This window comes from Lepeophtheirus salmonis, chromosome 2, assembly GCF_016086655.4.
Source record: "Lepeophtheirus salmonis chromosome 2, UVic_Lsal_1.4, whole genome shotgun sequence".
NCBI classification, from domain to species: Eukaryota; Metazoa; Arthropoda; class Copepoda; order Siphonostomatoida; family Caligidae; genus Lepeophtheirus; species Lepeophtheirus salmonis.
In genome coordinates this window covers 19,799,738-19,812,525 of record NC_052132.2, presented here as the reverse complement: position 1 = coordinate 19,812,525, position 12,788 = coordinate 19,799,738, and the positions used below count along the sequence as shown (strand labels likewise).

General features: G+C 31.8%; 1 protein-coding gene and 1 long non-coding RNA gene across 3 annotated transcripts in view; both read left to right on the top strand.

Annotated features, from left to right (window-relative positions):
- Window positions 1-10,663, top strand: part of LOC121132382 (ribosomal protein S6 kinase alpha-5) — a 32,356-nt gene extending 21,693 nt beyond the window's left edge. Inside the window, exons 1-8 of one of the 2 annotated variants that reach the window (XM_040727777.2) lie at window positions 924-1,598; window positions 6,473-6,541; window positions 6,606-6,940; window positions 7,130-7,324; window positions 7,687-8,238; window positions 8,314-8,706; window positions 8,782-9,000; window positions 9,110-10,663. In XM_040727777.2, coding sequence (XP_040583711.1) covers window positions 1,388-1,598; window positions 6,473-6,541; window positions 6,606-6,940; window positions 7,130-7,324; window positions 7,687-8,238; window positions 8,314-8,706; window positions 8,782-9,000; window positions 9,110-9,817 — 2,682 coding nt within the window. In that variant the 5' untranslated portion in view covers window positions 924-1,387 and the 3' untranslated portion in view covers window positions 9,818-10,663. Of the gene's footprint in view, window positions 1-923; window positions 1,599-6,472; window positions 6,542-6,605; window positions 6,941-7,129; window positions 7,325-7,686; window positions 8,239-8,313; window positions 8,707-8,781; window positions 9,001-9,109 lie in introns of those variants that run through there. The other variant, XM_040727776.2, reaches the window with a different exon arrangement.
- Window positions 1,605-2,323, top strand: LOC121132383 (uncharacterized). The gene is made up of 2 exons (XR_011778960.1): window positions 1,605-1,862; window positions 1,916-2,323. It is a non-coding gene; the product is annotated as an uncharacterized lncRNA (long non-coding RNA).
- Window positions 10,664-12,788: the final 2,125 nt, after the last annotated feature.

Below are 12,788 nucleotides of genomic sequence, written 5' to 3'. Positions count from 1 at the left end.
ATTTTAAGGGTATCAAACCAGTCTAGGATTTCAGAGCGAGGCCCAACTCTAGTAGTTGGGGGAATTCCTCCCAACGATGAAATTGTTAATAGCAGAACATTGAGTAGGAGAAAAGAAGAAGGACATCAACAGCTGACAACAAAATGCGAGGTATATTTTTGTGTTAGCCATAATAGTTATAACGTGATTATAGTACATTCAGACGTTGTTATCTTTATTGCATCTCGCAACCTTTCCTTCTTAAAAAATAAATATAAAAAAGGCTCAAAATAAGTTAGTAGTTGGCTCTTCCCAGCTATTGAATTACTTTTATAGCATCTTTGGGAATATTTCACACCTTATTATTAACCAGTGTTCATTCGAATGATTGCAATTAACGCTCAACAAAAAATTAACCAAATAATCCACAAATGACATCAAAATAATCTATAAATTTATATAATTATATATAACTACACGACGTCGTTATTTTTATTATATCTGAGGTCTCCACAAAAAAAAAAAAAAAAATACATTGGTAATAATTTGGGAATTCTTCCCACCAAAAGTATCTTATTATAGGCGACACATAATTGCTCTCAACAAAACATATCGTTCTCTTTATTACATCCCGCAACCGATCAAAATGGAGAGTACATATGATTGTTTTTAAAGTCGTGCTAACAACAAGAGCTAGATAATAAAGATGTCAACCAATCAACGTTCATAATTAATCATTGTATTAATAGGGGGTATGAGTAATATGCAGAATAATCGACAGCTGATGAAACATAGTAATATTATACGTTATATATTATATGTTAATTGAATAGCACTGTAACTATGCAATATTGTATTTCTTTAATATCACGTACATCAATGATTGTTGAGGGACATTGTACATAACTGCACATGACCTCAGGACTTATTATAATTATTAAATCTTTTATTGTATGTATTTGAGTTCATAAATTGTACTCTGAATGATGACCACGCTAAAGTTATCTGTATGCGTATTTGTTAATCGTCAATAGGCATAAATTATGAGTTCTTCTTAGCCTTATAAGATGATTGGAAGATAGGAGAAGGTTAAATAACAAACAGAGGACTTTGTACTTGTGTTCTTCTTACATGGACGACTACTACTTCATCTGGAATAAATAACTGTATATCTTCAACAACTTTATGCTCACCTACGCGTCTTTTTACCAGTTGCTTGCTTTGCTATTCTTCATGTAGGTACTTGTTAAAAGTGAAAAACAAAAGATCATCATCGAAATTGCGAAAGGGACATTCCCGTTCTTCTACAGCTAAAGAGGCCCACAGTAATTACAGCATCATCATGGAAGAGAAAAATATGAAGAAGGAAGAATGAATCCTACAACTACGACACATTATTTTCTTGTTCATGTTGTTTTTCGCCATGTGCTGCTGTTGCGCCTTCATCGTCTACACTGCCTACTTCCTGGAGTTGAAACCGTTTAAAATATATGTTTTAACATATTTGTATATTAATAAACACTCCGGAAGAGTATCCAAGATGATTCGGTATAGGGAGGAAACCCTTCGGAGACTACTCCTTTATCTATTTACTACTTCGAAACAGGAGAAGAAGAACAGTAAGATTAAACATCTAAAGTCAAGTTTATATTTAGAAGGATGAGTGTCGTGTCGTGGAGACTGGCAACCTACCTACCTAACGACCCCTTTTATTGATGCATCTCTCTCTGGGTGTGACTTCCCCCCTCCCAATAACTATTAGTATTGGGATTGTTTTTAAATATTATTATTTTGTCCTTGAATGACGACGATGGTACAAAAGGAGTACACGCTCACGACCTTTTATGTTGATGAACAAGAGGGACTCTTCTCGCAGTACGGAAGTATATTTGAATAAAACAAGTCACTACCGTTATCTTAAAAAAACCTTCTGAAGGAAACATAATATTGATATTTTTTGGGATTGGAACGTGGAGTTTAATGTTTGATGTACATTACGTCATGGGGTGTTACATAATTGCAATCAACATTTTTAAGTATTATGGGATTATATTAAATTATCGTTATATCTTGATTTTTGTTGCAGTAGTGGTTGGTTGGAGTGCTATGCATTGCAAGGCAGGGGAGTTTGTCTAAACATATATATATGATGTCGTGTATAAGTTGCCATTTTGTACAAGTGGCAAAGAAGAAATGGGTTGAACAATACTTAATGATTATTAATATTTATTAATAATCATAACTTCATTTATTCAGTATTTTTAGTACATTTATTTTATTTTACGATATAAGAGGCCTAAATTATTGTATTTATTAATTCAATATATATACATATACATTTCTATCCCCATATTGGATTATGTAAAAATACGTAGAGATATTATAAATCAACCTAATTACGTAAATACATGATCAATTACTTGAGTGGAACACACTTGAACACCTTTTTGATATTATTATTTCAATGGTGTACTACTAATATAAGTAATATTCTACATATGTGATTATGTTATAACACATATTTATTTTATTATTTTGAGGCATATCAATGACGTAAATAATGTACAGAAAATAATATCTTATTATTATTATTTTTCTATTTTTATTTACCTATTTCTAAGCATGTATCGATCCCAAAAATTTAGCGTTCCATCCTCAATTTAAAAGACGGTTATAAATCTTTTTTTTTAATAAATCACAACATAACTCCTTGTAACTCCATGACTTAAGCAAGCCACACTTTGAAATCTTAAAAAAATATTTATAAGTGTTATATTTTTAGATAGTTCAAATTTCAAAAAAATAAGGAAATGGTGAACTCTTTTTTTTTTTTCTTCATAAATCTAAATAAGTTTTGTTTAGCTAACTAATAGTTTTTCAATAATGTATTTTACTTGTCTATCATTGCTTTGGTTTACGATATATCACTACATGCCGTCTAGTCCCATCCTAACTTTTAAGGACGCGTCCGCCTTTGTGCTTGTCAATTTGAGACTTTTTACAAGGACTGCATACAGAGACGAGACTGGAGGGATTTTATGTTCCATATTAAGGATCGATACAGCCCGAATATATAATAAATAGTCATGGCCAACTGTTGCTATACAAATATGCAGAAATTTCTATTTTAAAAATATACTTTTCTGACGATTACACACAGAGAGAGAGAAGCACTTTTCCAAGTTGTAAAGTAAGTTCATGTCACTGAACTTCCCTCTGCTTCTATTAAATATATGATATAGTAAGAGGGGCCTTTTTCTTGTCTTCTTTTTATCGTCTCTTTTTCTTCTTTTTATCGAAGAAAAAGAGAGGATTTTGCTTTTACTTACTTATTGTTATTTTCACCCTTTTCTCTCCTTTTCTCTTTGTGAGGGCCCCTCCCTGCTGCTATATGTAGTTTATTTTTTGTTGCTAAAATGAAATAAATTTGGCATGAATCCCTGGTAACAGCTCCCATCTCTGAGATGTCTAGTGGTGTTTTTTTTTTTTCTATTTTTGGATAGAAAAATACGTCTAATTTCTATCATAAAGAAGGGAGGAGCAGCAGATGACTTACTGAATATTTCAACCATCCAATTGCATTACAGATGTCTTGAAATTTCACTTTTTTCTCCGGGATGTTCAAGAAGAATATGTTTTATGTAGATATTAGTGTTTGGTAGTGTTGTGTCGAACCTTATTTAAGACTGAAGACAGTAGTCTCGTGCACTTCAATTAAGGTCTGGTCCTGTTCGGTCCTAAAAAATTATAAAGTTTAGTCTTTGATGACGTCACTCAACTTTATTTCTTCGTGTTTCAATCAGTTCTACTACTGATAGTCCAAACGACCGATGGTCTTAAGATTGGACTTGTCTGAATCCAACAAATAAGGACTGACACAAGAATAGTTTTGCGATTCGGTCTGAAAATCCTAGAGCGGTTTGAGACCGTCATCATTTTTAATGGACCGAACTAATTTTTTCTACTCAAGAAAATAAAAAAAATCGCATCTCACTTCAAATTTGGTCTAGATCCAACCTTTGAATTTACTTGACTGCATTGGCACTTGAAATATTACAATGAGCCACTGAACCTATGACATTAAATTTTTTTAAATGGCTAAAAATAGAAAAACTATTAAATACAATTTTATTTTATCTTTATGCCATATATATAATAAGGCCGGATCTAATTTTTCAAGGCAAAATTGGATCAAAAAGGCCAATCTGGCAAGCCTGTTTGTTAGAGTCTCAGAAAATACGAGGGGACGTCAAATATTTTCCATGTTTTTGTACATATTATGCTCGTTCTACATGTTTTGATTATATTGTGACAATTTTGCTAAACTATATTATTTGAGGTGAGAGTGAGTATTGGGCCGCACCTAAAAATTAGGCCCTGGTCTAGACTATGGATGAAATCTGTATGACGTGTCTTATAAAGTTGTATATTTGTACATCTCATGAATCTGGATATACAAAAAAATATCGTTTCAAATTGCTCTAGAAAAAATCATTTAAGACCGAATTGAAATATATATATATATATTTCGGTCTTGGATCGAGTCTCAACACAAGTAGCAATGTATGTTGCTTGTAGTATGAAATATGAATATTCACACAATCTGTGCCTATATACGAGTATATATATACATTCTACAATGCTCATACCATATACATATATTTCTTATGTATGTAGTAGCTAAAAAACAAAGCAGCTATAAGTATGTATTTTCTCTTCCTTGGGCTTATATTTCAACTTGTACGAATTTGATAAGAAGTATGTAGATCCCTATTTTGTAAATGTAATAATAGGAAAATACCCATTCAAATTATGAATGTATAATGTCCCGGAAATACAAAATAGTTTGGTGAACACTTAAGTCTTTCTAAAACTCACCAGAGCCATTTAAAAGATTTTAGGTAATTTTTAGTACGAGGTTGCGAGAGTAAATTGATTTTAGAAGTACCTCGAACAATATTTCACTATGTTGATGGGTAAGTACAATGGTCACAGTCCCAAATAACCAATGATAGCTGAAAATTAACGTCACTATTTCAATTTAATTTGAACCATACAAAATGCCTGAAAGATTTTAAAAGTTTATGACTTAATTTGTGATAATAATGTGTGAATTATCGATTTGCTTTGTTTTCTGTTTGTTATTGTTCTGTAAAGGAAATTTGTTCGGGGCGTATCTAAAATCAATATATTCTCGCAACTTCATGAAACATGAAAGTTTTTTAAAATTTCGTTGGTGAGTTTTGGATAGCCGAAACTATTTTACTTCGTAATCCTGTGGGATATGCTTGATTCAATACTTGAAATGTGCATCTTCATACTATTTCATTTTTAAAATAGTGACCACTCTAATGTAGATATATGTATTTTAAAAGAGTAATTTCGCTCCTAAAAACGAGGTCTTTCTTCTCTTTTTCTACTCTCAACAATCTTTATTTATATTTTTTTTCCATTTGTCTGATTTGAAACAAAGACTTATTTCATATAAAGTAGAGACTGCAAATCCTTCTTCTCTGATAAGAAAGGCCTCTATGGAAGCATCTCATTTTCATCCTTTGAAGTTTTTATTTATTCTTCCTTGTGTAATGAAATCTGATCTACCTACATATTATATAATAAAAATTGTTAATTTAGGTAACAATTTTTTTAAGCCTGGAGAAAAGTTGCTTAAACATGATGAAATTATTATTCAAGCAAAACTGAAATATTCCTTTTTTCCTAAGCTAAAGCGTGAATAAAGGGACGCCTTAATATTCATTCCTTTACATGCCTTTATTCTGCTTTCAAAAGTTTCAGCGAAAAAAGAAAAGTATCCTGTGACCTACTAACCTCAAATTTGTTAGAAGGAGTATAGAAAAAACCCTATTGAAGAATTATTTCAGAACTTAAACACATAAAAGTCTTTGTATCAACATTTTCATTAGTAGACATAGAAGGAGCTGCTTTCCTTTGTCCTCATTTACTTCGCAATTGTCATTGAAATGAAATTGCAAAAAATGGATTACTTACTTCATGGGGGGAAGGAGGAATAGCTCAATTTTTTTTTAACATCATATAATGTTACTTGCGTATTATATATATATATATATATACATACATGGGTGTTCGTAGGATAATATTTTGAAAAAAATCAAATATTAAATTTTTGTATTTTTTTTCTCCAAAAATTCGAGGCTATTCACAAAAAATAAATTTTTTTGGAAAAAAAATCATATATTAAATTCTATATAATATATATGCTCTGCTGCATAATTTGCATGAATGACGAAAAAAATTATATTATTAAGCAAAAATTCCTCAATTTGGGGGAAGGGGCTACAGCCCCTTCAGCCCACCCCCTGCGGAAACCCCTGATATATGCAAATAATATGTTACTATATTATGTAGGTTGTTAAATTCAAACATATCTATTGGTGAAATGAGTCCATCACCCATGCTTTTGTTATTGAATAATGATTGTCTAAAAATTTATTAATGATTTTTGTTTATGCAGGCGATTCACTTAATGGGACCAAAGTGTCTATGAAGGATTTTGAGCTCATGAAAGTACTTGGAACTGGTGGTAATAAATTAATATATATATTGCCCTATTTACATATATCTTAATATTTTTGTTTTTTCTATAGCCTACGGAAAAGTCTTCTTGGCCAGGAAGATTAATGGACCAGATGAGGGAAAGCTTTTTGCCATGAAGGTCCTCAAAAAATCCACCATTGTTCAAAAACGAAAAACAACAGAGCATACAAAGACAGAAAGACAAGTTCTCGAGACGATTCGCCAGTCTCCCTTTCTTGTCACCCTTCACTATGCTTTTCAAACACCTTCCAAACTTCATCTTGTCCTGGACTACGTTAATGGAGGAGAGCTGTTTACGCATCTTTATCAAAGAGAAAAGTTTAGGGAGGATGAAGTTCGGATTTATACGGGAGAAATCGTTCTTGCTTTAGAACATCTTCATAAAGTAATTATTTAAATGAATTTGTTTCATTTTTCGGGTGTATGGCAGGTTAGTCCGTGATCTAATGTGTAAATACTCTCACTTATGTACTCGTATATTTATGTATGTCCCCCATGTAAGAAATAATGTTGTAGTCTCTCATTCCCATATCAAACTAGATGGTGTACTGATTGTCTCTTTTTTTATTTTTAGAACGGAATCATTTATCGAGATATTAAATTGGAAAATATCCTCCTCGATAATGAAGGTCATATCGTTTTGACTGACTTTGGACTAAGTCGAGAGTTCTTACCTAACGACAAAGAGAGGCGGGCGTATTCCTTTTGTGGTACTATCGAGTACATGGCTCCAGAAGTTGTTCGAGGTGGAAATAACGGGCATGGCATTGTAAGTTGGAGTCATTTTGAAAGACTTTGAGACATTTAATTCTTATCAATGTCTTTTTGAATGCACTATGGACTATCATTTTATATTTTCAATAGAATTACCTTGAAAATATAAGATTGATTGATGTTTGTAAAAATACTTTTTTACAAATATACATTCACTGATACATTGATAAGTATATGTTCCACCATTTTAATGCCAATGTATCCATGAAAGAAATATTTTTAAAAGACAATATTAAATTTGTTATATCCTATGATTTAATATCACACTTCTTTATATGTACCCTTAAATTAGCTTATTTTTGAAACTATAAACAAAATACGTTTCCTCATGTTTGTTTTGTTTATCTTTATTTTTAGTCTGTTGACTGGTGGAGTCTAGGTGTTTTGACCTATGAACTTCTGACCGGGGCAAGTCCCTTTACGATTGAGGGGGAGAAAAATACGCAGCAAGACATATCTAAACGCATCCTTAGAATTGATCCTTTGATGCCATCCAGTCTTAGTCCTGAGATTAAAGATTTCATACTTAAGTTACTAGTAAAAGATCCTATATCTCGGTTAGGAGGTGGTTCTGGGGATGCTGAGGAAGTAAAAGCGCATCCTTTCTTCTCATCTGGCGATAATGCCATTAATTGGGACGATCTTCTACGTAAAAACATTCCTGCTCCTTTTATCCCTAAGATCTCGTCTGAAACGGATGTTTCTAATTTCTCCGAAGAGTTCACTAATATGCCAGCCATTGATATGGAGCACGCTCCACCTCCAAATGCTGAAAAAGTGTTCAAGGGCTACTCTTACGTTGCGCCTTCCATTCTATTTTCATCTGAAAACGTTATATCTGCAAAAATGTTTACTGCATCTCCTGATAAAAGACCGTCTACTTCAAATCTAGTTGCATGTAAAATACAGGTGAGAAAAAAGAAATATATATATAACCTTGCATTGTAACAATAAAACCTATTGACATATTTTTATGTTTCTTAGAACTCTCCGTTTTTTGCTCGTTATGATATGAATCTAAAGGAACAAATTTTAGGGGATGGAAGTTTTTCTGTTTGTCGTAGATGTGTTGATCGATTAAGTGGAAAAGAATACGCAGTTAAGATTGTCAGTAAACGCATAGATGTATCTAGGGAAATAAAATTGTTAAAACTTTGCCAAGGGCATCCTAACATTGTTGAACTTGTTCAAGTACTTGAAGATGAGGCTCATACGTATATGGTTATGGAATACCTCTCTGGAGGTGAATTATTACGTAAGATTCGACAAAAGAAGAAATTCAATGAGACTGAGGCTTCACGTATAATGAAAAAAATTGTTTCTGCAGTAAATTTTATGCACTTTCAAGGAGTTGTTCATAGAGATCTCAAACCTGAGGTATGCCTTTATAAACCTACCTACAACCAGTTGTCTCTCTTGCGAAAGATTTTTTCATATTTCTTATTATTTCAGAATTTACTATTCAGTGATGCATCTGATGATGCAGAAATTAAAGTTGTTGACTTTGGGTTTGCTCGATTAAAGCCTGAAAAGGATTCTGAGTCTGGAATGAGAACCCCTTGCTTTACATTAAGCTACGCTGCACCGGAAGTTCTGGAGCAGGCAACAAAGTCCTCTTCTTCAGATGGATATGACCAAAGCTGTGATTTATGGAGTTTAGGAGTAATTTTGGTAATACAAAATTATGTTTTGATATTCTTTGATTCTATTAAATATGCAGATGAATGTTATAAATATATTACTCATTTTTCTAATATCTCATATCTTGAATGTCTTACAGTTTGCAATGCTGAGTGGACGTTCTCCATTTGCGAATCCTCATCGAGAGGATGATTCATCCTCTGCTACCATATCTCGTATAAAAAAAGGAGAGTTTAGAATGGAGGGTGAATCCTGGAAATACGTTTCGTCTGCAGGGAAGGCTTTAACTAGAGGGCTGCTGACTGTTGACCCAAAGAAACGGTTAAATCTTGAAAATTTAATATCATCATCTTGGATACACTTAACTACTTCATCATCAAATGCAAGTCTCCTTACACCGTCCGTTCTAAGATCTTCTGGAACTCATTCTGACCGTTCGCTTAAACGTACTTACAATGCATTTCGAACGGTTACGCGGGAAGGGTTTTTTCGATCTTCAATATCTCTGGAGCAGCAGTCCACATCATTTCATGGAGGACGTCTTCAGGAGTATCTCAAGAGCCTTTCACAAATTCAACAAAATCTTGCTGCAGTACAGCAACAAAGCATTGTTAATGCAGTTAAGCCTCCTCACTCTGGTCAATCCACGCAGTCTCTAATTACAACAACATCATCTAAAGGTGTGCTGACCCGATCACGTAAAAGGAAAATGTTGAATTTTGATGTAGATCCCCCTAACAACGTTGACCAATTATCATCACCCATAGTACCTCAGAGCCCTCGAGACTTTAAAGAGATCAAGAAAATTCGGACTATTAAAAGAACATCTACAATTGTATTAGAATAACACACACCCACTCTGATACGTCATTATTAATGTTTTAATTTATCGAAATTAAGATCATACAATTATACCTATATACCGATTTACCTATTCAAACATTATTAAAGTCAGAAGCATTCTACCATTTTGTTCTCTTTGAATTTAGTTTTTTTTCCCCTATACATATATCTACATACATATATATATTATACCTAAATCCATTTCATTCTAGTTTAATATGTAATAATCACAGTTACTTTACGGAAGAAAAAAATATTTATTATTAACGATGCAAGTCATATAAAAGAATTTTTAGTATAATTATTATTTGTTAATTTTTTTTAGTCAAATTAAAATTCGGAAAATATATTTGTTATTTAATCCATTAATAATATATCTTCATACAAATACGAAAAAGTTTAGAATTTTTGACCTTTCGAAAGCAAATAAAAAATATTTTCCACTTATTATTATAAACTACTTCCCCCTCCCTTCTTATCATAGTATAATTGATACATTTTTTGATAAGGAATTTCCATATGAACACATGCACCAATTTTTCTTTATCACTCTATAAAATCACTTTTTATATAAATCTATCACCAGACAATTATTATTATTATTTACATTATTAATCAAATATATTTATTTACATGGTACATTGGTACACTTATATTACGAGTATCATCTGTTTGTCTTCAACACTTATTAGTGGTTTTTTTAAATCCTTTTAAATGCTGTGTTCCACTTGGATCTTAATAATATTATGTGTTTTAAGAATAGTGATATTTGAAACGAGGAAATTTACATTAATTATTACTTATTATTGATTTTTATTTTAAAATCTGAATAAAATTTGTCGTATCATCATTTGGGTAAGAAAACAAAATTGTATTTTTGCTAAGCTATGAGCAATTTTTGAATAGACCGGTGTACTATGATAGAGGTAACAAACAGATAAATTGTGGGGAAAATATCACTTTGAATTTTGATAGGTTTAAAGTTGTCTATTCAATATGTTCATCTTCCATCTTGCCTCATTGTTAGAGAAATGATTTTTTGGAGAAACATTACAGTTTATTTACCTCTTGCTCTCGCTAGGTACAAAGAGACAAAATATTATGTCAGTCATCATTTTTTCTTCCTGTAACAGTCAGACTTGAGGTATGGAATATAAACATAATTTATCACCGGGTTGAGTGTGGGATGGCGGACGAGATAAGGAGCTATTAAAGTACTTTTTGGGCAATATATGAATATTCTCTACTCATACATGTGTGGCGATAACAAAATCAAGCTGGGATTTTTTTGATGAAACAGAAAAACGTATATAAGTTTTTTACTCCAATGAAAAACCGAAGACAATTTTTTAATGAGTCAAATAAAACCACTGAAAAGCTGTCCCAACAAGCAATTAATATTATAGATATTTATTTCAATTTTTACATGAACATATGATATACAAGTTTAGTAAATTTGATCGTGCGGTATGTCAAGTTTAAATCAAATTTTGATATCTTCAATTTAATCAATTTCAGTTTGTGAGGCATGTTCTTAGCCAGCCAATCCCTTTCTTCTTTTCATTATTCCTGCAACATGAATACCTTTATACACTTTTCTTAAGAAATAATTTTCATGTCACGACGTCTCAGTATCTTTTATAATCAGTGTTACCAAATAAACGATTTTTATCAAGTTCAGTTAACCTTAAAAACCGTGGCTCCTAAATATTTAATCACTTTTTTTTCCCTAAAGACAATGTTTATATACATTCGCAATATTTCATTGCTCCCTGCTTAATATTGGGTCGGTCAATCATCGAGCAAAGTCGATCACCTGATCGATTCACTCAGTCAGTCCAAAAAAATAAACCAATAATGAAAACCTAGTCACGTAACTCGGTCTTGCATTGGTCAGCGCACTGAAGACGTAGACAACAAAAAAAAAAAAAAAAAGCTTGTACAACCGGCCTGCGGCGACATAAGAATATTCTATTTGGAAATAGAAACAAAATGAATTATTATCAAACTAGCACGAACATGCAATCTTAAAGATAACGAATAAAAATTTAAAAAGATTTTAATTATATTTAGTTTCTTTATGTTAAAATTATAAACTAAAATGATTTACTATAAACTATAACTATACAATAGTTAAATTTCTATTGTAAAACCTCCTTGTATACAACATTTCTTTAAACAAAACTATGAAACACGGGGAATCGATCTTGTTATATGAAAAAAGTAAAGTTATTTGCAAAAAATAAAACTTAGCCTCCAGAGCCCAAGAATGTGGTCTTGTCAGCCCCATATACGTAACTCATAATTCTAAACAACTTTTATTTTATGTATAAAGACTGTCTCCGTTTTTGAAATAAATGCGTCTTTATCTTTTTTTTTTCCTGCATCACACAAACACATAAATTATTTTAATACTATTTAAAAAAGGTTATGTGACGTAACATGTTTTATTTTTTTAATTTTTATCGCTTCCGACTGCGGTTCATCGACTCACTTAGCTTAGACCAATGGATAGTTGGTCAGGCCATTCCGTCCAGACCGACCCAACACTCGTGCTGCCTTGTCTCTAGGCATCTTGATTCTACAGAAGTTCAGCCATCACTTATTAGTTTTTGACTGAGGGTATGTGAATGAGGGAACATAATGAAGCAAAGGATATATATAAATATTTATAGTCTTAATATGGGATACACTAATAAGAGATAAAACAGCAAAAATAAAAAAATACATATATATTTTTTTGTATGTAGATTATATTTAATTAAAGCCTTCTTTTTTAAACTTGGAACTTCAAATATATTTCGAAATACTCTACTTTGTAGTTTCATTAGTTATTATTCTGAGAATATGGTTCATAATGAATTACAATTTCATGGAGTGTGATTGTAATCAAATCTACTGTAACGGATAAAAAACGTCTAAGTACGTGGTATATCTTCATTAAACATTTTGCTATTAAATACTTTTGTTACACC